The 25,202-nt window shown below is 40.1% G+C and overlaps 1 protein-coding gene across 3 annotated transcripts in view; it reads left to right on the plus strand.

The window, feature by feature from the left end:
• Positions 1 to 25,202, plus strand: part of cnga3a (cyclic nucleotide gated channel subunit alpha 3a) — a 62,284-nt gene that overhangs the window by 33,051 nt on the left and 4,031 nt on the right. For 2 of the 3 annotated variants that reach the window (XM_073044098.1, XM_073044099.1), the window contains 4 exons: positions 5,293 to 5,358; positions 9,679 to 9,741; positions 10,993 to 11,097; positions 15,701 to 15,807. In XM_073044098.1, the coding sequence (XP_072900199.1) occupies positions 5,293 to 5,358; positions 9,679 to 9,741; positions 10,993 to 11,097; positions 15,701 to 15,807 (341 nt within the window). The remainder of the gene's footprint in view (positions 1 to 5,292; positions 5,359 to 9,678; positions 9,742 to 10,992; positions 11,098 to 15,700; positions 15,808 to 25,202) is intronic. The other variant, XM_073044100.1, reaches the window with a different exon arrangement.

Raw genomic sequence — 25,202 nt, forward strand, 5'->3', positions numbered from 1 at the left:
ATGCAAGTCCATTGCTCCATGGATAGGGTGGTAAAGAAGTGTGGATAACTTCACTCTCCTCAGCACTAAACTTATTCCACAACCTATAGATTCACTTTCAAGGACTCTACAAATCACGTTCTCAATATTACTTATTTATTCATTATTATTATATTTTTAATTGCACAGTCTGTCTTTTACATATTGGTTGGTTGTGTGTGTAGTTTTTCATTGATTCTATTGTGTTTCTTTGTATTTACTGTGAGAATGATTTATTCATAACGAATTCATAGTAAATTATTCACGGTAGTATATGGTGACATATACGTACTTTGATAAATTTACTTTGAACTTTAAGAGGGCATGCTTCCTGCCCTTCTTAAACAGAGGAACAACACTGGTTATTCTCCAATCATCCCTCTGACACTGTGCGTTTAATGGCCTAGTCAATTTTGAATCCAGAAATAATACTAGATCCTCTAAACCTGCTGAGAGCTAATTAAAGATCAGCTATTCTGTTGAAGTACCCACAAGGAGGGTATTTTGACATTAAATCTTACACCAAAAGGAATATTACATCAGAAACTCTAAGGTGCAATGTATGTTAATTGACTGTTGTTGCCTAATGAATTGCTTTCCTTCCCTACAGTGGAAGTAGAATCATGAATATGGTTTAAATAGGATGCTAAATTCAATTAAATTGTTAATTACATAAACCCATTTACATTTTCTGCACTTTATTTCAATGTATTTACAATTAAATATGTCTGTCTAGAAACTGGACCTGTTTGAGTATATTTTATGAACCATGGGTACAGCACTACTTCCACAACAATTAGTGGCTATTGAGAATTTGACCTGGGCACTCTCACAACTTTTAGGTATTTAAATAAGCATGAATCAAGCCTTAGTAATTTCTCATGCAGATACTAATCAATACAATTAATACAGATGGTTTCTTAAAATCAGTTTGAGCATATTGGTCTGAGGAGACTGTTTCTGTGCTGTACGACTTGGCCTTTATGACACCTGCCCAAATTAGCACCATATTTTTCCTACATCATATTTAAATGGCAGTCCAAATACCTCTTACACATAGTGATTGTATCTAATTCTACAACCTCCTCTGTCACTGGCTCCCAGATGTCAGCCACTTTTTTTAAAGAACTAACCCCTCAAAACCCTCAGCCTTGGTCGGACTAATTTTCCTTTGACCACCGTGGCCTCGAGCCTCACAACAATACAAAATCCTGTGTTCACTGGCCCTTCGAGTCCATCACTCCTGGTGGTTTTAGCACAGGAATGGATCAAGATATTCCATCATGAGGGGATTTCCCCAGTCACAAAACAGTGCCATACAATGCTCTCCCCAACCATCTTCCTCACCTCCATGATAACCTTTCATGCAACTGTCCTGTGACTGCCCTGGAGAGGATTCTTCTGGAGTTGGCTCATTTCCTCAGAGATGTCATGGCAATGATGGTGCATCTGTGAACTCTGAGGGGAGGTGACTTGAGAAGCTGTGTGGAGCTTTTTTTCTTGTGATTCAAGGTGCAAACTACCTTAGCAATTTGATTTGTGGGTGACTGTGTTGGGTTTTAGCACACTTTTTTAGCACACCGAGCATTAATAAGCAAACTTCGTCCTCCATTTTCCTCTGCTTCTTGGATCTCATTGTTCATTCTGGAACTGGTTCCCATTTCGGAGAACGATTGTTCACGAGGTTGCAAATAGGTTCCACATGATGTCGTTTCATTCCTAGTTGCTAGTCACTCATTCTATTTTTATTCATTTATGAGAAACAGCAGGGAAGCATTTTATGGGCATATTTTGAGGTATTAATGTCCTGGCTAATAGCTTGCCTGATTCAGAAGGTGGCGGGTGAGTTGCTGCTTTGAGTTACTGGTGGAAGTACTCCCATTGTGGGGTTGGTCAGGGGCTGCAGGAATTATAGTCAGAGTCATCGAATGAATCCTGAAGCACTTCCAGTGTGACATAGTCTGCAGACTGGGGGAGAGCTTGTACGTCATGGGGGTAAGTTACACTGTGCAATAATAGGCCAATCAAAAGATGTTTAATTTTAATCGTGGACTTGTGGCATTAGGAATCCATCGAAGAGCGACTTGCTGGGAATGTCGGTCTCGAAGAAGATGGATAGATGGTGTAGTGGAAAAGACAATTAGCACACCACACTAGTGTTCATCGGTCAGGGCATTGAGTGCACTGCTGAAGGGTCTCAGCTTGAAACGTTGACAGTACTCTTTTTCATAGCCTGGGAAGTTCCTCCAGCACTCTGTGTATGTTGCATTGAGTGGAGGAGTTGGGATATTATATATCAGTTCTGCAAGCCATTGGTGAGGCTGCACTTGGAGAACTGTGTACAACTGCAGCTGTGTGCATACATCTACTGATGCTTCTGGACACATCATCAGTGATGTTCCTAGAATCATCGGGTGTTTTGGGTCTTACAACATCATACACCCTTCTCCAGGTGACCCAGCCGGGGCTGATCAGACCACAGCTTGTGTCCAGATGGCTAGCTACACATGACTCCATGGCTCCCCTCTCTTGAGCCACAGCCATCTTGAGGCCCTCTCTGCCACATCCGTGAAACTGCAGATGGCTCTCCTCTTCCTTTCTCCCTCGATGCCCAAATTGCTGTAGGCCCTGGTTAAGGAACGGGCTGCGAATCCCCTACAACCAACTTCCACTGGGAGACACCTCGCTCTCCATCCAGCCTGCTGGCAGTTGCTGACCAGTCCTGCATACTTAGATAGCTTCCTTTCAAAAGCCTCTTCCAAGTGATCTTCCCATGGGACTGTCAGCTCCAGCATCACCACCTGCTTCGTAGACTCAGACACAAGGACAATGTCTGGTCGCAGGGTGGTGGCTGCGATATGGTCGGGGAACCTCAGTTGCCTTTCGAGGTCCACCAACAGCCATCCTGTCATTGGAAAGAATGTCGAAAATATTGTTGCCAGGACTAGATGCCCTGAGTTATAGGGAGAGGATGGCCAGGCTAGGTCTTTATTCAAAGTTTCAAAGTACATTTATTATCAAAGAATGTATAAATTATTCAACCTTGAGATTTGTTTGCTTGCAGGCACCCACAAAGCTAGAAACCCAAAAGAACCCAATTTTAAAAAAAATAAAGACCAACACCCAATGCACAGAGAAAGGGGGAAAAATATCACAAATCATGCAAATGATAGAAACGAGTAACAACATTCCGAACCAAAATGAGTTCTTGGAATGAAGGAGAAGGAGGGGCAACCTTACCATCAAACCTGTAGGCAAAGGGGGTGTAGTTCTAGTGTGGCAGACTGATCTCCACCTTGCTGAGGTCAGGCAGCAACTCATAGACAACTTCTCATACCTACCCTTTGAAAAGGACCCCACTCCGGACCATCAGAAAACTGTCTCCAACACCATCACTGACCTCACCAATTCTGGAGAACTCCCTCCACTGCCACCAAAGTCAGAGATCCCTTACCCTGCTCTGCTCTGATTTCGTTAAATGCAAACAATATCTCGCTTCTACCTCCTACCCAAGATCCACAAACCTGACTGTCCGAGTAGGCCCATTGTCTCTGCCTGCTCCTACCCCACTGAACTCATGTCCTTGTATCTTAACTGCATTCTCTCCCCCTTGGTTCAGTCCCTCCCCACCTACATCCATGCCATTTCTCATGCCCTTGAACTCCTCACCAACTTTCAATTCCCTGGCCCTGAGCACCTTATTTTCACCTCATTTTCCCTATACGCTTCTATCCCCCATCAAGAAGACCTTACAGCTCTCTGCTTCTTTCTCAGTAGAAGAATCTGCTGGGATTGTCCATTAAGTCTGGTGCTCCTGATGTAGCCTCCTCTACATTCGTGAGATCAGTCATAAATTGGGGAACTGCTTCGTCAAGCACCTCCACTCCAACCGCCAGATGTGGAACTTCCTGGTGGCCAACCATTTTAATTCCTGTTCCGACATGTTGGTCTATGGCCTATTCTTGTGCTATGCTGAGGCTCCTTCTGCTATCCTCCTTCCCCTTCCTCCACCTTTTTATTCAGGCATCTTCCCCCTTCCTTCTCAATCCTGAAGAAGTGTCTCAGCCTGAAATTTTGACTGTTTATTCATTTCCATAGATGCTGCCTGACCTACTGAGTTACTCCAGCATTTTGTGTGTGTGTGTTGCTTAGGACTTCCAGCATCTGCAGAATTTCTTGTGTGTATGATTTATGAAAGGTTGGAGATTACATACTGTATGTATCTTAATAGGTACATAATGTACTCTTTCATGCTAAACCAGTGTAGAAAACATAGGTTTATGCTCACATAGCTAATATTTTCAGTCTGGCTTTTGTGTGTTACAAAAGTGAGATATATAAGTGAGGTATATCCTGCCGAAGAATCTCGGCCTGAAAAGTTGACTGTTTACCCTTTTCCATAGATGCTGCCTGCCCTGCTGAGTTCCTCCAGCATTTTGTGTGTGTTGCTTGGATTTCAGGAAGTGTGTACTGTTACCATATAGAGGTTATTATAGGAAAAAATACTGCTTATGCTAACCTACTCAAAGGACAGCTGCTATCACTTTTAATATTCATTCTTTGGCTTTTGTGAAGGTTTTTGGATTAAATATCACTGTTGATGTAAGAGACTTTCTGTTCCTATGCACTTGCTTGTTTTCATTTCTGCTGATGCCTCCCCTGTTCACAACTCTATGAATATAATACAGAACTGTAGTTCTGCATTTGTCAATGTGGAGCAGAGAGTGAGCTTGTGCCTCTGGCAGGCGCAAATGATATTGGAATGGTGAGGGTAGAGTGCTGCGGGAGGGGTATGGGACAGGGGGCAGAGAAGGAGTGCTGGGGTAGGGGGCTGGCACGACTGCAGACACACCCAGCCCTGACACACCAGGCAAGGTCATTTGATTCGAAGCAATTGGTTTATTGATCATCGCAGAGTGTCTCTCTAGTGCTTCCTGCACCCTCCCCTCTCCCTTCCCCTTTTCCCAACTATGATTCCCCTCTCCCTGCCCCTTTCCCACTCACAGTCTACAACAGAGACCCATGTCATTGTCAGGTTTATCATTACTCACATATGTCAGGAAATTTGTTGTTTTTTTTTTTGCAGCATCAGTACAGGCCAAAGCAGAAATTTTCTACAGTACTCTGCAAAAGTCTCACACACCCCAGCTATATATAGTATGTATGTGTCTAAGACTTTTGCACAGTACTGTATCAGTTACAGTGTCAGTGGCATTTTATAGGTTCCAAGGTAATTCATGCTTTGTAACACAACTGTATTTTGCCATGTAACAGCTTTTGCCCCTTGGCACAGTTCAATGTAAACAACAACAACAACAACAACAACAACAAGGATGGAGGGTAAGCAGCCAAGCTCCCATTCATTCTCCTCCCACTAGGGGTTCTGAGCTCTCCCTGTAATATGCAGTAGTCTGTAGTAGTGTACTGACCTTGGCAAATGCACAGTTAGTATGCCAAAGGTCCTGCGTGTCTGAGCAATGCAGAGGAGGAATGAATTAAAAAGCTCTTGTGAAATGATTCATTTGGATTCCAAATGTACATTGGCAAAGCTGAATCTTGTCCTCCAGCATTTCAATTGCAAGCTATTAGAAGAATGGATTGTTTCATAACCTAGTTCATATTTAAGTGTTAGCCAAATATATTATTATTCTTTTCAGTGCGAATAGATTCAGATTTATTTATTACGTGTACATTGAAATATACGTTAGCAACCAACACACGTAAGGATGTGCTGGGGGCAGCCCGCAAGGGTGTCACCATGCATTCTGGCCCCAACACAGCATGGTCACAATGATCGGCAGAACAACACAGAATACAGCAAGCAACGAAACAACTCCAGCATTCTATGCTTGGTACCACAACTGCTCTGCAAAAGGAACTGTGGAGCTGTGAACACAGCCCAGTCCATCAGGAAAAATGGCCTCCCCTTTATTGACTCTGCACTTCTTACTCATTGGCTACCAGTCCTCCAAAGCTTCAACCTTTAAACTTTCATTCTCATGTGGCTATCTTCTTCTGAAGCCCTACTGGCAAATAGAAAGGCTATAAGAACACAATTCATAGGCCAGTCTTTCAAGTTATCCCAGCTGTAGCCCATCTTTGAAGATCCTCCCTTTGGCAAGAATGAGAACTTTGGCTCCAAAGTTCCACTGGCATTACTGTAGCTCTGTTTTCTTGCGGGATGGACTTGCTTGCCCCATGCCCCACTCTCCTCTCTCCGCAGCTAGGCTTGGGATTGTCCACGGTGGAGCTTTATGTTGTTATTTTTCTCCCAATTTTTGCAGCCTTCCCAAGCCTGTAAAGTCTGTGTGTTTCTCTGACTCTGCACTGGGGTCCAGTTCCCATGGTTACCATTAGCCCCATGAACTAACTCCATGACTAGAGGCTTGTGCCTCTAAATCTCTTTCTCCTCCTTTGTTGATCTTAAAATTAGCCTGTTTCATCAGGTTTTGTAGGACCTCTCCTCTTACACAACAAGCAACAAAACCACAATTATGAAACTCAAACACTAATATAAATCTCAGTACTATATCCTTTCAGGATGAAAACTAACACAGTGATTAAGTTTAGACATAAATGAACTATAAGTGAAGAAACAGAGATATTGACCAATTGGACAATGTAGGAAGTAAAAAGTAAGGCTGAGGTTCCTTTCAAACTCTACAGACTTGATTCTAATGCAAGGTCCTCTGATATTTCATGGTGTAGTGAACATATTTTGCCATTAGCTTTCGCTATACTATCATGTACTGAGAAAATGTCCTCCTGGTGGCATGAAAGCGGTTAAAGTAGCATGAAAATCTTGCAAGAGCAGCTTGCAAGATGCAAAGAGATTTACAAGAAAACACAAGGAAGTCCATAAAGCAAAACCATTCAGAATTAAACTAAACATTTGCATCTGATTTCTTGTTAGAAATTAAAAAGTTAAAGTGCATTATAAAGGAGAGTAAAGAGGAAGGCAGCCCTGCAAATATTTATGTGTTGTGTATTATCGTGTTGTTATAGACATAGTTCAGTGTGGCATTTTAAGCTTTACTGTTCACATGACTTTCAGAATGGTGTTTGTGGCAAATGTGCTGTAGAAATCAAGAGATAATCTTACAAGTGCAGTGTAATAAATTAAATCTGCATTTTGTAGTACAATATGATATATCCCAGAATCCCTGTTTCCGTTTATCTCCTTTCAGTCCTATCATTGATAAGGTCTGTGGTACTTAAACATGATTTGCCAGTTTCACAAATGCCCATACAAATAATTGCAATTTCAGTATTTCTTATTATCTCTAACATCAGCTGACTATAAAATATTCCACAATTTATAATAGACCATTGTAGGCCGTCTGACAGAAAGTATTATCTGAAAACTTTTTTTTTCTTAATGTGTCCTGATGCCAGTAGATAATATAAATTTAAAATGATTGCTGGGGTCAATTAGAAATATTTGAAGATAACTTTAACATTTTACTTACATTAGCTTGTTTTCCTATAACACATGGAGGAAGTTGGTTCATGCAATCACTATTCACCATGACTGACCAGGCTAAAATACCTTGTTTCTGTACAATGCTCCATTTAGCCACCCTAACATGCTTTGAGGAAGTGAAATGTCCTTGCAAGTGTAATGTGACTCTAATCAATGGTTGACTCTGGACATCACGTTGGGAGCCATTTTGTTTCTGGGACGCTTCCTAAACATCCTTTCGTGAGAATATTTCATTTCAGATATTAGACCCCTCTGCTGTGCATTCTTTGTCTTTCAAGTGTTCTAATTTAATAAAGTGGGTTGCTTCACAATTACAAGTGGAAGCATCACCTCATATCCAACCTTAGCAGGAACAGTGGACAAGATCGATGATAGCAGAATGATGAAATCCAGAGAATGTGAGTTTAGCTGGTACGCTGAATTCAATCTTGAAAGGCTAATATCAATGAGAGTGAAGATTCTTGTAAAGCAAATAGAAGGCTGTAAGAACCCAATTCATTCCATTAGTTCAGAGCAGACTCAATGGGCCGAAGGGCATGTTTCTGTGATGTAGTGCTCTGCTTTAGTGAAAGAAACCTATTGTCCCTCCGCCCAATCTCATGCTGTGGCTCCAGTGCTTCACTGCTATGATATACAGTGACACTGCTAGGCAGTTCAAAGGAGATTCACCAGGCTACATCTTGGGCTGAGAGAGTTCTCCAACCAAGACAGACTAAATAGTTTTGTTCCATATTCTGTGTATGCATGTATTTATTTATTTATTTAGAGATACAGCACAGTAATAGGCCTGCACTGCCCAATTACAACCATACGACCAATCAATCTACTAACCCATATGCCTTTGGCATGTAGTTGGAAACCAGGGCATTTGGAGGAAATCCCTGTGGTAAAAGGGGAAGCAAATAAACTCCTGACAGACAGTGGCAGGAATTGAACCTGAGTTGCTGGCACCATAATAGCATTCTGGCAGCTTGATTGTGTAGATATTGGGCTGTTTTCAATAGTGGGAGAATCACAAATAAGTGGGTACAACTACAAGAAAAGGGTGTTGCCTTCTCTTGAGTGTCTTGTACTTCTGTGAGACACTTATTCTGCTTTTGCAATAGCCCAGAGCTGAGCACATTCACTCCATTACTTCCATATTAGATCAGGACAGTTGACTTTTATTGGGTCAAGCTCATATGAAATTGAAATCCATATGACTTCAATGGAGCTGAATTTTGGAAATGGATTAGAATGAACATCTCCTACTATAAAGCACAGTTAGTGCAAGCAACTAAGGACACATTTCTTTGCCGTTAACTCATTGTCATAATGCATTATTATTGAAATGTAGTAAGGGAATTTAGACCATAAGAAAAAGAGCAGATATATTCAGCTAATTCAAGTCAGCTCCATCATTCAGTCATGGATGATCTATTATCCCACTCAACTCCATTCTCCTGCCTTCTCCCATTAACCTTTGACGCCCTGACTATCAAGAACCTATCAACATCTGCTATAAATATATCCAATCACTTGGCCTCCCCAGTCATCTGTGGCAATGAATTCCTCAGATTCGCCACACTCTGGCTAAAGAAATCCTCCTCATCTTTGTTCTATAGGGGCGTCCTTCTAGTCTGAGACTGTGCCCTCTGGTCCCAGACTCCCCGACCATAGGAATCACTATCTCCATGTTCACTTTGTCTAGGCTTTTCAGTATTCAATAGGTTTTAATGAGATCCGCCTCATTCTTCTGAACCCCAGCAAGTACAGGCCCAGAGCCATCAAATGTACCGCACATATTGACCCTTTCATTCGCGGGATCATTCTCGTGAACCTCCTCTGGATTCTGTTGAATGCCAGCACATCCTTTCTTAGATAAGAGGCCAAAAACTGCCTGGAATACGCTGACTGTCATCACAGTAATCACAAAATAATCATGAGCAAGCCATGTAAATTGACTAATTCTGCATTTTTATGGATACAAATAAGATGACTTTAACTTTAGTTGATCAATTAACTTCCATGTAAGAGAAAAGTGTAAACAGTAAGAAGGCATTCAATTTGCAACTGGTCTCCAACAATGGACCTTATCTGTGATGGACTATTTCAACAGTGTTGCCCTTTCTATCCTTTGTCCTCTGAGGCCTCTTTAATGAGAGGTAAGCTCTTAAATACTGCTGTTCATCATGCAGCGAGGTGGAAGAAAAGAAAGATGTGAAAAAGGAGGAAAAGAAAGATGAGAAAAAGAAGGAAGAGTAAGTAAACAATTTGAAAGTGAAGAACTCCTAATGAAAATCAGATCTATTGGATGCAGGTTCTCCTGTACTCCAATAGATCCAGGTTAGTGATTGTTGACACCAGTTGGTCATTTTACAGTTTTCAAAGATCCATATATTATAGTCTTTAAACCACAGTCAGTGTAATTAAACAAGATAAATATTACCCTTCTGTAACTGAGCATTAACCACCTCTTTTGTCTTTGATTTTGCCGCAGCTGTTCCTTTCTTTGCCTCGTGCCCCCGTCAGTCCAATTCCTTTCACCTTCACCCCAATGATTTTTTTTTAAATCCTGACTTGTTACCCTCCCTGAAACAAAAGATCTTAAACTCCACAACATTTTTGTTTGGGGGGAAAACTAGCATTGCAGGTCACCCTAAAAATTGATGTCAGACTTCAAATGCGAGATTCACACCATAGTGTTCATAATGAATAAATTGTTGGGAGGAACTGGGCTGGGAGTGGGTGAGCCAGATTCAATGGCAATCTCTGTAAGGGCACGAATGGTTAAACATAATATTTTGAAAAATATCAAATTTACTTAGTATTGATTAAAATTGTGAAAGTAATTTATATCTAATTTTCAAGTGGGTCTGGGCTGATTTGGTATATATATTTTCAGAAATGGTATCATACTTAAATATTTCCAATTTAGTCTAAGATTTGTTATTGTTGATTTATTATTTGTTTAGTACGATGATGTTTGTAGTAGATATGTTTAAATTTGCAGATGGTAAGTACAGATTGCCATACACCTGTTGGATTCAGTGATGTCCTTTGGCGCAAAACTAGTTCTTCCAGTTTTGAATGGGATATTGTACCTAAAGCTTATATTTGATGGATTATGATGAAAGAGCCGTACAACTGGCTGAAACTGTGAGAAATGGTAATGACTAATAATTTATATTCTCATAGACTACAGCCTGCTGAGTTTACATGAGGTAAACAGAGTATTGTTATTAACGGCAACTAGTTTATTATTAGTTTTTGCTTTAATTTCCATGCTAGAAATATTTTACTTACACTGAATATTTAGGTGAAGTATCTCAGTAGTGGTAGTCAAATCTCATAAGTATTTCTTGAAATTTTGGGAACTTAAAATATATACAGAGGAATTTGTGTAATTTGACTGAAATAATAGCTTATTTAATGTACAAAATTCTTATCAAGTGAACATAAATGAATCAGTGTAAATACGTTCTACTGACAAACTCTGTTTGCCTTCCCAGAAAGAAAGATATACACATTATTGATCCTGCAGACAATCTTTACTATCGATGGCTGTCCATTATCGCAATGCCTGTGATGTACAACTGGTGTATGCTTGTGTGCAGGTAAGGTTAAAAATTAACCCAGTAAGTGACAACAGTAGTTTTCTCTAATTAGTCAAAACCTAACACATAGTTTTCGGTAATGAGATTGACAAGGCTAACTGTATGAAACACCCTGGTACCCTCAGCTGCGTTAAGTCTAGGGAAATCAACTGCCGGCCCGACAAACTTGTGAGATTGAGGCGCGCACCGACCCCAAACACCCCGTTTGTGTGGATGCTGTGTAATTCACTACCCTGTTACAAATTAGTGCCACGAAATAACAGTCAGTACACAGCATACGATTAAAAGATTATCTTTATGATTCTTAATTTGACTAAAGGGTTGGTAAAGAAAAGAACAAAAAAAGAAAAAGGCCCATTTTAATGAAACAGGCTAATGTGCACAAGTTGGAGCTCACAGTTTCTCCAAGTCACTTATCCTCAATCGATCTCACCTTGGGCTTCGTCGAATCATGGTTCCACTTCGGGTCGAATCCTATGACCTCTTCTCTCTAGCGTCTTCCCTCTTCATCACCTCTCGAACCAAAAAATAAAAAAACCCTAAGCCCAACCTTAGTGTCCCTCACCAGAGAAACCTCCGCTAAATTCAACCATCCTAAATGGATGGCATACATTTCTCCTCATTTCTTATCCTCGGCAACAACCCAAACATAAGCTGAAAACTGAACAAGCTGAAAACAAGCAGCTCTCACAGAACTGCCAAAATGACATAGATACAGCATAACAGTAAAAATAAGAACCAGGGCATTACATATACATAGTGCATTAACAGAGGAAATATGACACAAATGTGTGGAATATGCAGGGGTCCAGTAAACACAAAAATCCATCACTGCTGTAAATGATCCTTCGGTTTACCACAAGGTTCTTTTCACTAACCTGTGCAACTGGAATTCAGTTTCAGATTTATATATCACATGCACCCACAGTGAAATGTGTCATTTGCGTTAACAACCAACACAACCTAAGGATGTGCTGGGCAATCTGCGGGTGCCACCACACATTCTGGTGCCACACAGTATGCCCACAATATTTGGCAGAACAACAAAAGTGAACAAACCAAGCAACAAAGGAACAACAGTGAAACAAGCCTCGTTCCTCCCTCCCATCCACCGCCTCCCCCCCACCCCCCCGCACATACACAGTCCTCTAACCCCAGGATAGGCCATCTTCTTTGGTCTCCAAACTCTAGTGGACTCGTCAATTAACAAACACTGAGCCCCGATTTCTCCAAAGGTCCTATGGAGATTCACAGACTATCAGACCTCGACTTCTGGGCTTCCTTTTGACCTTCTGGCTTCGATCTGGATGTCCAATTGACCTGCAACTTTGATCCAGACTTCTGATCAATCTTCAGTTACTGATTATCTGAATCTGTCGCTGATTATTGATAAATGTAATTATTGCATTTTATTTTTGAAACTCCCATTATAACTGTCGGCGAAGAAGAAGCTACTTGAGTTCTTAATGGCAGATCAAGTGATAATTACAACTGTCCCTGAAAAATCTCACTTGATGTGTGGAATTTATTTTCTTTAGGCCTAATTACCGGTACATCAAACTTCATATTATGCTTGCTTGCACAGTGTTATCCTTCACAGTATTCGTACATGTTAATTTCAATCTTTATCTCACCTTTTATAAAGATGGTGAAAAATTTGGTTAAAAATTAGAGCAGGACACACACAAAATGCTGGAGGAACTCAGTAAGTCAGGCAGTGTCTACAGTATAGATCAGAATCAGATTTAATATTATTGGCATTTATTGTGAAATTTATTGTTTTGTGACAGCAGTACCTTGCAATTTATAATAAAACATCTATAAATTACAATTGTGTGTGTGTGTGTGTGTGTGTTATATATAAATTAATTAAATAAGTAGTGCAAATAGGGAGCAAAAAAAATGGGATAGTGTTCATTGTCCATTTAAAAATCTAATGGTGAACGGGAAGAAGTTGTTGCTGAAATGTTGAGTGTGTCTCTGCAGGCTCCTTTACCTCCTTCTTGATGGTAGCGATGAGAAGAAGGCATGTCCTGGGTGTTGGGGGTCCTGAATGATAGATGACTCCTTTTTGATACATTGCATTTTGAAAGGCTGGTGCCCATGAGGGAGCTGACTGAACTTACAACTTCCTGCAGCTTTTTCCGATCTGGTGTGGTGGCCCCTCCATACCAGATGGTGATGCAACCAGTTAGAAAGCTCTCCTCGGTACATATGTAATAATTTGTGAGAGTCTTTGGTGACACACTGAATCTCCTCAAAGTCCTAATGACATTTAGCCACTGTCAAGCCTTCTTTGTAATTGTATCAATATGTTGGGCACAGGGTAGATCTCCAGAGATGTTGACACACAGGAACTTGCAACTGCTCATCCTTTCCACTGCTGATCCCTCAATGAGGACTGGTGTGTGTTCCCTCGACTTCCCCTTTCTTAAGTGCACAATCAATTCCTTGGAGTGACTGACATTGAGTGCAAGGTTGTTGTTGCAACACCACTCAACCAGCTGATCTACCTCACTCTTGTGCACCTCCTCATAACCATCTCAAATTCTGTCAACAGTAGTTGCATCATCAGCAAATTTATAGATAACATTTCCACAGATTCTGCCTGACACGCTGAGTTCCTCCAGCAATTTGTGTGTGTCATTCAATATTTCCAGCATCTGCAGAATCTCTTATGTTTTTGAAAGTTAAAGCCTTTGAAAGTTATTTCCACTGGAAGGTGAGACTAGAACTAGGGGAGATTGCTTCATGATTCAGGGGAGTAGGTTTAGGATGGAGATGAGAAGGAACTGCTTTTCCCAGAGAGTGGTGAATCTGTGGAATTCTCTCCCCAATGAAGCAGTGGAAGCTACCTCAGTAAATATATTTGACAAGGTTGGATAGATTTTTGCATAGTAATAGAATTAAGGGTGATGGGGAAAAGGCAGGTAGGTGGAGCTGAGTCCGTGGCCAGATCAGCCATGATCTTATTGAATAGCAGAACAGGCTTGATGGGCCAGATGGCCTCCTCCTGCTCCTATTTCCGATGCTCTTCCTGCTTTTCTGCCAGTGAGAGTTCTTCAATGTAATGGATAATCAGCTGGATTGATGAGGACTTTACCCTAGAGATTCCTTTTATCTGAAGCCAGAAATTTGGGTTTGAGAAAGGAGAAAATTGACCCCTGGAGATTGCAGGACCTAACCAGATAGCTTTCTTTCAGACCAATGACAAGCGGAGTCCACCTGTCACAGGCTGGATAATTCGGTTGAAGAGACTCTACTACCTGTAAAATATCATATGACATGAACTCAGATGGAAATTCATAGTTATGTAACTGAAGATAAAGAATATCAATCAGGAGCAAATGTACTGCCTTGTTCAAACCTCTATTAAAAGCAGCCCATGGGGATCTGATCACCTCAAAAGTTACTTGATTTTAAACCCTGACTATCATCCACCTGATGTCTAATGGTCACTCTTAGAAATGTTTCACTGCTTGTCTGCCTTGTGAAACTTGCTATCAAACAAATATAATTTAATTATGAAGATTCTCTGTTCTCATACTTAAAAACAACACATTCTCTTTCCTGCATTCAGATCCACAACCTGTGTATTGCCGGGTTCCCAAATCTTGTTCAGCACCCAAGACATTTTTGACCATTTCCTCCCGCATGTATTGATTCATGGTGTTGGCGCATGGCTAAGTGGTTAAGGCATTCGTCTAGTTATCTGAAGATTGCTAGTTCGAGCCTTGGCTGAGGCTGCATGTGTGTCCTTGAGCAAGGCACTTAACCACACATTGCTCTGCGACGACACCGGTGCCAAGCTGTATGGGTCCTAATGCCCTTCCCTTGGACAACATCGGTGGCGTGGAGAGGGGAGACTTGCAGCATGGGCAACTGCCGGTCTTCCATTAAAAAAAAAACCTTGCCCTGGCTTGCGCCCTGGAGACTTTCCAAGGTGCAAATCCATGGTCTATCGAGACTAACGGAGGACTACTACTATTGTTTCATGGGTTTTTAAGTCACAAGAAAGTGACAGCTTAGTAATTCAGTCCTTTGTATTCATGTCAGCTGTCAACTGCTGTGAGTAGCCAAAGATAGAGAGTGAAACACAGAGTTAATGTTTCAGGATTAGTTCTGATGATAACTCAGTCACCTAAAATAATAAATCTCACCCCTGTCATTGCCTGACCTGCCATGTATTTCCATTGCTTTCTCTTTTATTTTAAGATTTCAGGCATCTGCAGTATTTTGCTTCTGAATGTAACCAAGCTCTTTTTCATTTTGGGTGCTTAGACACAGTTGAAGGAAACTTCCTGATTACGCCATATGGTGAAAGTGGGTTAAGGCACTGGGATTAAATGTAATGGGCAACTAACTCCAATAAAGTTTGGATATATAGGTTAAAAGCACATGTAATGGATATGTTACTCTGGACTAATAACTTGTCACAGTGCAGTATTTTAACAGATGCTGAATTTTCTCCATGCTAACTTTGAATCCATGATGTAAAACATCCAAGTTTGGCTAATACCATACTATAGTGCATCACGGTAACTATCAGCGTATACTTACTGAGTTTTCCTCGCTGTCTTAAACTTTCCGCCTTGTATTCTAGAGCTTGTTTTGAAGAACTTCAAACAAAATACCTTGCTTTATGGTTGGTGTTGGATTATGTATCAGATACGATCTATATCGTGGATTCAATTGTAAGGTTTCGAACAGGTAAAGAAACATGTCTCTTTATTTTTAATAAATAGCTCTGTGTTTGTTCTGTTCTTGGAGAAGATGGTCTCCATCTTCTCCTGATGCAGTGCTTTTGTTGAAGGTGGAACTTTAGCTTTGTAGGTTTGAACGGTGTTTGCAGCTGGCTCATAGCTCCAGCCAGTCAGCTTCAATCTCGACCTCCAGTCATGTCTAAGTTCCCTCTATGGGTTTCTTTTTGCTTTTCCTCCTACATCCCTAGAATGTGCAGGTGGAGAGGGGAGTTACTTAGCACATAGGACAGGGCAGGAATATGCTCCTTAGCACCTGATATCTGTGACCACTTTGACTCTATTTTAAACAAATCCCATCTGCCTCTACGTGGTTTATATGGTCCATGGTCCATATTGTCCATACCCAATTTCCCTCGGGATCAATAAAGTATGTCTGTCTGTCTGTCTGACCTTGGCTGTTAATGTGTCTACCTAAACGCTTCTTATTTTTTGCCATCGTATCTGCTTCCATATCTCCTCTGGCAGTGCATATCACTCCCTGTATTCAAAAAAAAAACATGCCTTGCAAATCTCCTTTAAACTTTCCTCCTCTCACCATAAATCTAGTGTTTTATATTTCCAACTTGGAGAAAAGACTGACTATCTGCCCTACCTATGCCTTAGTCTCTGTGGGTGGTGGAATCGTCCTTGGTCTCTGTGGGTGGTGGAACCTGGGGGAGATGATGGGAATACAAGGAACTAAAGTGAGATTAGGATTATGTAAATGGTCTCTCGCTGGTCAGCTTGGCCTCTGTGGGCTGAAAGGCCTGTTTCAACACTGTATGACTTCATGGCTCATGTCCTCGGCCCATTCTACTCCGAGCCATCATCTGGTTATCCAGTTAAGTTGATTATTTCTCCCAGATGCTCCATGTCCCCATCTTCTCCACAGTAATTCAGTTTCATGTGTGTACAGAGACAGGAGGCTGCTGCCGTGAATGTCTATCTGCCCACTCAGAATTAGAATCCAGTTTAAAGGAGCGATTTCCAGTGATATCATCGTCGAGAATGGCAGCTTAAGTCACTAGCTCCTCCAGAAAAATGCGTATTAAGCCCCATTAACCTGTCAAATATAGTATTTTTCGAAAAATATTTGAACTGAAAAGAGGGGCAAGAATGGGGAAAAAGAACGGAAATAAAAAAAGCGACACTGCGGAGCCTGCGTCCGGGAGGAGTGCAGCGAGCGGCTCTCTGACCCGACCGCGTGCGAGCGAGGCGGCCGCCGGGCCTCATTCAGGTGAAGTGGCGAATATGTTCGAAATCCTGAAAGAAATAATGGAGGTCCAGAAAGATATAAAGCAGCAGCTCCGTGATATTAAGTCAGAGCTCGCCAGCATTAATCAAAAAATAGCGGTGGCAGAGACTCGAGTCGAGAAGGTGGAAGATCACGTTCAAAACGTGGAGCGGATACTGAGCGAGACAATAAAAATCATACATCACCAAGAAGGTAAACTGCTTGATCTGGAGGGAAGATCACAACGGAAAAATATCAGAATCTACAACGTTCCCGACAGAGCGGAGGGCCCGTCTATGACGGAGTTTGTCGGAAAGTTACTGCGGGACGCGCTGGTTCTTCCCCCGGCTATGAAGCTGGAAGTCAAAAGAGTGCACTGCGCGCTCATTCCAAAACCTACCGGGGATAGAAAGCCACGATCAATTATAATTAAATTCCTTAGGTACAGCACCAAGGCGGAGATTCTACAAAGGGCCTGGGGTAAGAAGAGAGTGTTTTTAGAGGATAAATTAATATATTTCGACCAAGATTACCCCCCCCCCCCGCGGTTGTCCAGAAACGCAAAGAATACTCCGAAGTAAAGCGAGTACTAAAGCAAAATAAGATTAGATTTCAAACTCCGTACCCTGCTAAACTTCGAGTGTTTTATGACAACTGTGTACCAGATAGTGGAAGAGGCGACTACAGACATGAAGGCCAGAGGGTTGCCCGTCAGCATGACCAAAACGAAAGAAAGCCTGGCTGAGGAATTGTCTCGCTCGGCTTGGGAAATAGTGCGAGAATCGAGAAGGCAAGAGACGGGAGGAAGCCAAGAGAAACATATCAAGAAGAGACCGGGAGTTTCCCAAAGACAGTCCTCACCCCTTTCAGAAAAGCCATAAGGTTTGGCTAACTTTAAAAATGCTGAGAAGCTGAACAGAAGCAAAAGTACATGGTGATATACCTATCTCGAGAAATACTTATTATAATGTGGATTTTATATTACTTAGTTGTTATTCTTTATTCACTCACTTATTCCTTTCTCCCCACCAAAATGAGAATATATATATATATGTATGTATATGTGTGCATATATGTGTATGTGTGTAATGTGTGTGTGTGTATATATGTATACATATATGTGTGTATATATGTGTATATGTGTGTGTATATGTGTATGCATGTATATATATTTGTGTGTGTGTATGTATATATATATATATATATATATATATAGGAGGAGTACACAGGGAAATTTTTCTGTGTAATGGATTTGTTCACTGACTTTTATGAATACTGCAATGGGGGCCCTCAACTCACAAATAGGAGGGGTTATCCCCCACAGCTAGACATTTCCTCTAGCTCAACGGAGGGTCATTTACTAGAGACCTCAGCCTTGGAATCACACGTTCGTTGCCATTTTTGTTATTATTTGAGTTTCTTGGTTCTTATTTGTTCAGGGAGTAGATCGATTAAGTTTTATTCTAATTTCAATGATACATTGACAGATAAAGTCAGATGGCTAAGGACAAGGTAAAATTCATTTCTTTTAATGTAAATGGGCTATTAAATCCAATCAAACGTAAGAGAATTTTATCCAAAATGAAAAAAGAACAAGCCCATATAGTATATTTACAGGAAATTCATTTAAGTGATAATGAGCATTAAAAAACTAAAGAGAATGGGCTTCACTAATCTGTTTTTCTCCTCATATAAATCAGGACATAGGAGAGGAGTTGCTATTTTTATCTCAAGTAAGCTAAATTTTGAAAAAATATTCGAAATGGGAGATAAAGGCGGCAGATATATTCTGATAAGGGGGAATATAGACGGCAATTCAATTACTCTATTGAATATATATGCACCCCCGGGAATTGATATTGGTTTCTTTCAGAAAATTACTGATATTATGGTAACGGAAACAGAAGGTGTCCTGATATGTGGGGGAGACTTAAATTTACAATTACAACCAAACTTAGACTCTTCCAATAGAAAAACCTATGAAACAAAATCTTTACATAAGAAAGTTAATACACTTTTTGAGGATGTTGGTTTAATTGATATATGGAGGGACCTTTTCCTTGACAGAAGGGATTACACTCATTATTCTGCTCCACATTCTGTATATACAAGAATAGACTATTTCATAACATTTGGAAAAGACAAAGACAAAATAAACACCTGTGGAATTGGGACAATAGATGTAAATGACCATGCACTTGTATATTTATCTGCTGATTTTGACCTACAACCAAAGAATACTATTTGGAAACTAAATTCAAGTCTACTCAATGATCCGTACTTTAAGGAACAAATTAAAAAAGAAATTGGTCTCTACTTAGAATTTAATAATAATGGAGAGGTTTCACCTCCCATTTTATGGGATACTCTGAAGGCGGTCTTAAGAGGGAAAATTATAGCGATATCATCATATAAGAAAAAAATAAGGAATAAAACATTACAAAATAGACTGAAGGAACTAGAGAAAAAACACAAATTGAATTTGGCACAGGATACATTAGGGGAAATTAAAAGAATTAGGAATGAAATAAATAATTTGGCTATGCAAGAAATCAGGAAAAACTTACTGTTTCTGAAACAGAGACATTATGAAAGTGGATCGAAATCTATGAAAATACTGGCGTGGAAACTGAAAAAGAAGATAGCAGAAAATACAGTTTATAGAATTAGGGACCCAAGAATGAAAATGATAAAAAGTAAGCTAAGTGAAATTCAAGAAGCTTTTGAAGTGTTTTATAAAACGCTATATTCCAAAGTTCCAGGGGGAAGCATATCCCAAATTGACACCTTCTTGAATTCTCTAGAGTTACCCACTTTAAGCGAAGAACAAAATAGAAGGATGACTGCTGACATAACTGAAGTTGAATTAAAAGCTGCAGTTAGTAGGCTTAAATTAAGCAAGTCACCAGGATCAGATGGGTATACGGCAGAGTGGTACAAAGAATTTAAAAATGAGTTAATTCCTGTTTTACTCCCCACACTGGACTGGGCTCTAAAAAAGGCACAAAGGCCACCCAGTTGGAAGGAAGCAATAATCTCAGCTATACCGGAAGAAGGCAAGGATAAAATGGAATGCGGGTCATTTAGACCAATATCCGTTCTTAATGTAGATTATAGGTTATTTACCTCCATTATGGCCAAACGATTAGAGGAGTTTCTACCCATACTGATACGTAATGATCAGACAGGTTTTATACGACAATGCCAGACTCAAGACAATATACGAAGGACACTTCTCATTATGGATCATATACAAAAAAATAAAATTGAAGCAATAGTGATAAGCGTAGACACTGAAAAAGCATTTGATTCGGTTAATTGGAATTTTCTTTACAGAGTTTTACATAGATTTGGTTTCCAAGACACAATTATTAAAACTATGCAGACACTATATGACAATCCTACTGCTAGGATTAAAATCAATGGATATTTATCAAATAGTCTTACCCTAGAAAGGGGCATGAGACAGGGTTGTGCATGGTCACCACTACTCTTTGCGCTATATCTGGAACCATTAGCTCAATACATCAGACAAAATGAAGATATCAGGGGAATTACTATTAAAGGGACAGAGCATAAATTGGCTTGTTATGCGGATGACATTTTGATCTATCTAGGGCAACCAACATACTCTTTACCTAATTTGATGCAATCCTTTGAACAATATGGTCAATTATCAGGATACAAGATCAACATAGATAAAACGCAATTACTTTCATATAACTATAGCCCACCAAGAGAAATTGAAAGTCGATACCCCTGGGCATGGCACACAGAGTCTTTCAAATATTTGGGCATCATTATGCCAAAGGATTTGCCAAAATTATCAGCCTCTATATAAAAAAATTAAGGAAGATGTGACAAGATGGAACCTGATTCCTTTTCCCAGTCTCAGTTCAAGGATTGAGTCTATTAAAATGAATATACCACCCAGATTGTTATATCTCTTTCAGACCCTACCAATAGAGATTAATCAAAATCAATTCAATGAATGGAATAAGATGCTATCAAGGTATATTTGGCAGAGTAAAAGGCCTAGAATTCATCTCAAAACTTTGCAATTAGCAAAGGAAAAGGGGGGGATGGGGCTTGCCTTCTCTTAGAGATTATTATTTTGCAGCACAGTTGAGAGCTGTGATATGTTGGTGCAACCCATCATATGACGCTCAATGCAAAAACATTGAGGAGTGGGTACTTCCTATCCCCATACAAGCAATTTTGGCTGATAACAACCTGCAAAGGTACATAAATACTATTGATAACCCATGGGTGAAATTGACTCTTAAAATATGGAAAACCACTATAAAAGAATATAATCTAGAGGGAGATATTGCAATTCTTAAATGGTGTGCATATGACTCTGATTTTACACCAAATAAATTGGATGCTAGATTTAAGGACTGGACAGTTAAAGGAATAACAGTTCTTTGCAACATAATGAAAGAAGGAACACTGTTCAGTTTTGAAATGCTTAAAGAGAAACACTTATTAGAAAACCAAGATTTTTATCGGTATTTACAGATGCGACAATATGTTAATAAGACGCTTAAAAATGTAACCAAGGCAAATACATGCTTGATAGAGCTCTTTAGAAAAGCATATAATTCAGATAATGGTAGTAGAATCATTTCAAGCATGTATAAGGGGTTGTCAAATCTTAAAACGCATTCGACTTCATACATTAAAACAAAATGGGAGAAGGAAGGAGGGATAATTATATCTGAGGAAGAATGGACAACAATATGGAGATGTCAATGGAAGTGTACCAATTCACAGAAATGGAGGGAGTTTGGATGGAAAAACTTGATAAGATATTTTATTACACCCTCTCAGAAATCCCATTATGATAGTAACCTCCCTGTTTGCTGGAGAAATTGTGGAAATCAAAATGCAAATCATTATCATATTTTTGGGACTGCCCTGTTATCAAAAACTATTGGAGGGGGATACACAATGCCCTATAAGACATCTTTAAATATGAAATACCCTTGGAGAGTAAGACCATATAGTTTGGATATATACCTCAAGAATGGTTGAAAAGAGATAAATATTTAATGAATATACTGTTAGTGGCTGGTAAAAAGACTCTTACTAGGAAATGGTTATCACAGGAGAGCCCAACTTTAAATACATGGATGGAAATTACAATGGACATTTACAAAATGGAGAAGGTAACAGCATCTGTTAATCATAAGCTGGAACAATTTGATTCATGCTGGGAAAAATGGTTTAACTACATAATGCCTCATAGGCCTGATTTTATTCTCACAAATCAATGAATCTATTGTAAAAAAAAAAGATCACTCCCTACTTGTACATAGTTCTTTCCTTTTGTTTGTTTTTTCTTTCCACTCTTTTCTATAAGCGTATACCTCAGATAAATACTTTGTGGAGATTTGTGATATATATGATTATATGATGTATATGTACAATGTCTGAAATACATCTTATGGAAATGTTTGTTTGATGAACTTAAATAAAAAATAAATTACAAAAAACAAAATCGGGTTTAATATCACCGGCATATGTCGTAAAATTTGTTAACTTAGCGGCAGCAGTACAATACAATGCATAATAACGTAGAAAGAGTCTGAATTACGCTATGTATATATATATATGTATATTAAAAGTTAAAATAATTAGAAAAACAGAAATAAATTTTTAAAAGTAACAAGGTAGCAATTGGATAATGACCAACATTTCTCTTATATTTCAAAATAACTTTATCCATAAAATATACACAAGAAATACAAAAATGTGACCTCCTTTACACTCATGATGCTGTTGAGTTTATCTATTCACAGTGTTATAGTGCATTTGTAGTTGTAGCACGTTCAGTGTACAAGCACCACTGGCACTCATAGAGCCATAGAACACTACAGCACAGACACAGGTCCTTCAGCCCATCTACTTTGTGCCAAACTATTATTCTGCCTAGTCCCCTTGACACGTACGCTAGAGTCAGGCCTTTTGGCTCATCTAGTCCATGCCAAACTATTATTCTGTCTTGTCCTATCGACCTGACCTGGACTGAATGTAACCCCTGTGTAGCACTGGTATTATCGTGTGTGACTAATCGTCACACTCTTTGAGTAAATCAAATTACACAAGGTGCTAATAGGCCATCAGAAGAATCCAGGTATCGGAAGGAGGCAGCAAATAGAAACCACACACTTCTGGAAATAAGGTTTTGTTTATAAGGGAAAAAAACAATATGTACAGAATATTTACATGAGCAAGAACAGTTCAAAATTCCAACATTCTGTTTAGGTTCCAAATCTTAGATATCCAGCCATAACAAATTCCTTTTTAATTAGAATCAGTGAGATTCCTTTATTACTCTAATCTAACTAATTAGATCTAGTGTTATTCCCTATTTAAAAGTTTACAGACTAAACTTTCCTTTTTAACTTATCCCTAGTTAGTTAGAAAACCAAATATAATTCCTGTTCTCAAGTATTATAGTTAACTTCAGTTTCCGTACAAGTTTAAATTCAAATTGTGTGTGTGTGTGTGTGAATATATAGCCAACAAGTTGAAGGCTAACCCCACTTAGTCCCAAGTTTGTTTGTCCACCCTCATCAAGGCCTTAAAGCTCTCCATTCCTTTCTTAATAAAAGAACTAACCAGTTCCCTCTACCACCAACCTCCTCCATCTGGCAGAAATGGTCCTCAACCTCAACAACTTCTCCTTCAGCTCCTCCCACTTTCCCCAGACTTGAGGGGTAACCATGGCAATTGCATGTGCTCCAGCTATGCCTGCCTCTTGATTAGCTATATAGAATAGTTCATGTTCCAAGTCTTCCCTGTTAATGCTCTCCAGCTCTTCCTCCACCTCAGTGATGACTGAATTGGTGCTGCTTCATGCACCCTCACTAAGCTCGTCAATGTCATCAACTAACATCCAACCTGCCCTTAAGTTCACTTGGTTCACTTCTGACACCTCTTTCCCCATTCTCGATCTCCCTCCATCTCTGGAGACAAACTGTTGACTGAAGTCCTTTAGAAACCGACTGACAAACACAATTATCTTGACTATACCTCTTCCCACCCTGTCTCCTGTAAAAAAAATGCTATTCACTTTTCTCTGTTCCTTTGTCTTTGCCACATTTGTTCCTAGGATGGGGCTTTCCTTTCCAGGACATTAGAGATGTCCTCCTTCTTCAATGAATGGGGTTTCCCTTCCTTCACCATAGATGCTGTTCTCACCAGCATTTCCTTCATTTCCCGAACATCCACGATCACCCCTTCTTCCTGCCACCTTAACAGTAATAGACTTCCTCGTCTTTATCTACCACCCCATGAGCCTCCACATTCAACACATTATTCTCCACAACTTCCACCACCTCTAATGGAACCCTACCACCATAACTTTACCTCTTCCCACCCCCCTTGGTTTTCCGCAGGGATTGCTCTTTCTGTGATTCCCTTGTCCATTCATCCCTCCCCACTAATCTTCCTGGCATTTAACCCTGCAAATGGCCAAAGTGCTACACCTGCCTATTCACCTTCTTCCTCACCTCGATTTAAGGCCCCAACAGTCCCTCCAGGTGAGGCAACACTTCACCTACGAATCTGTTGTACCTGGTGCTCCCGATGCAGCCTCCTCTACATTGTTGAGACCACTGTAAATTGGGGGATCGTTTCATTGAACAGCTCCACCAAAAGCAGAACTTCTCAGTGGCCCAGCATTTTAATTCTGATTCCCATTCTGACATGTCTTGTGCCATGATGAGGACACTCTCAGGGTGGTGGAGTAACACCTTATATTCCATCTGGGTAGCCTCCAACCTGATGGCATGAATATTGATTTCTCCTTCCAGTAACAAATATATTTCCCTCCCTTCCCCTCTTCTTCTATTCCCTACTCTGGCCTATCGCTGCCTCCTTCCATTTCTCCTATGGTCCACTCTCCTCTCCTATCAGACTCCTTCCTCTCCAGCCCTTAATCTTTCCTACCCACCTGGCTTCATGTAGCACCTTCTAGCCTGTCTTCTTCCCCTCCCCCCATCTTTTTATTCTGCTATCTTCCCCCTTCCTGTCCAGTCCCGAAGAAGGTTCTCAGCCCAAAACGTCAAATATTTATTCATTTCCAAAGATGCTGCCTGACCTGATGAATTCCACCAGCA

Source organism: Hemitrygon akajei, chromosome 4 (assembly GCF_048418815.1).
Source record: "Hemitrygon akajei chromosome 4, sHemAka1.3, whole genome shotgun sequence".
Taxonomy (NCBI): Eukaryota; Metazoa; Chordata; class Chondrichthyes; order Myliobatiformes; family Dasyatidae; genus Hemitrygon; species Hemitrygon akajei.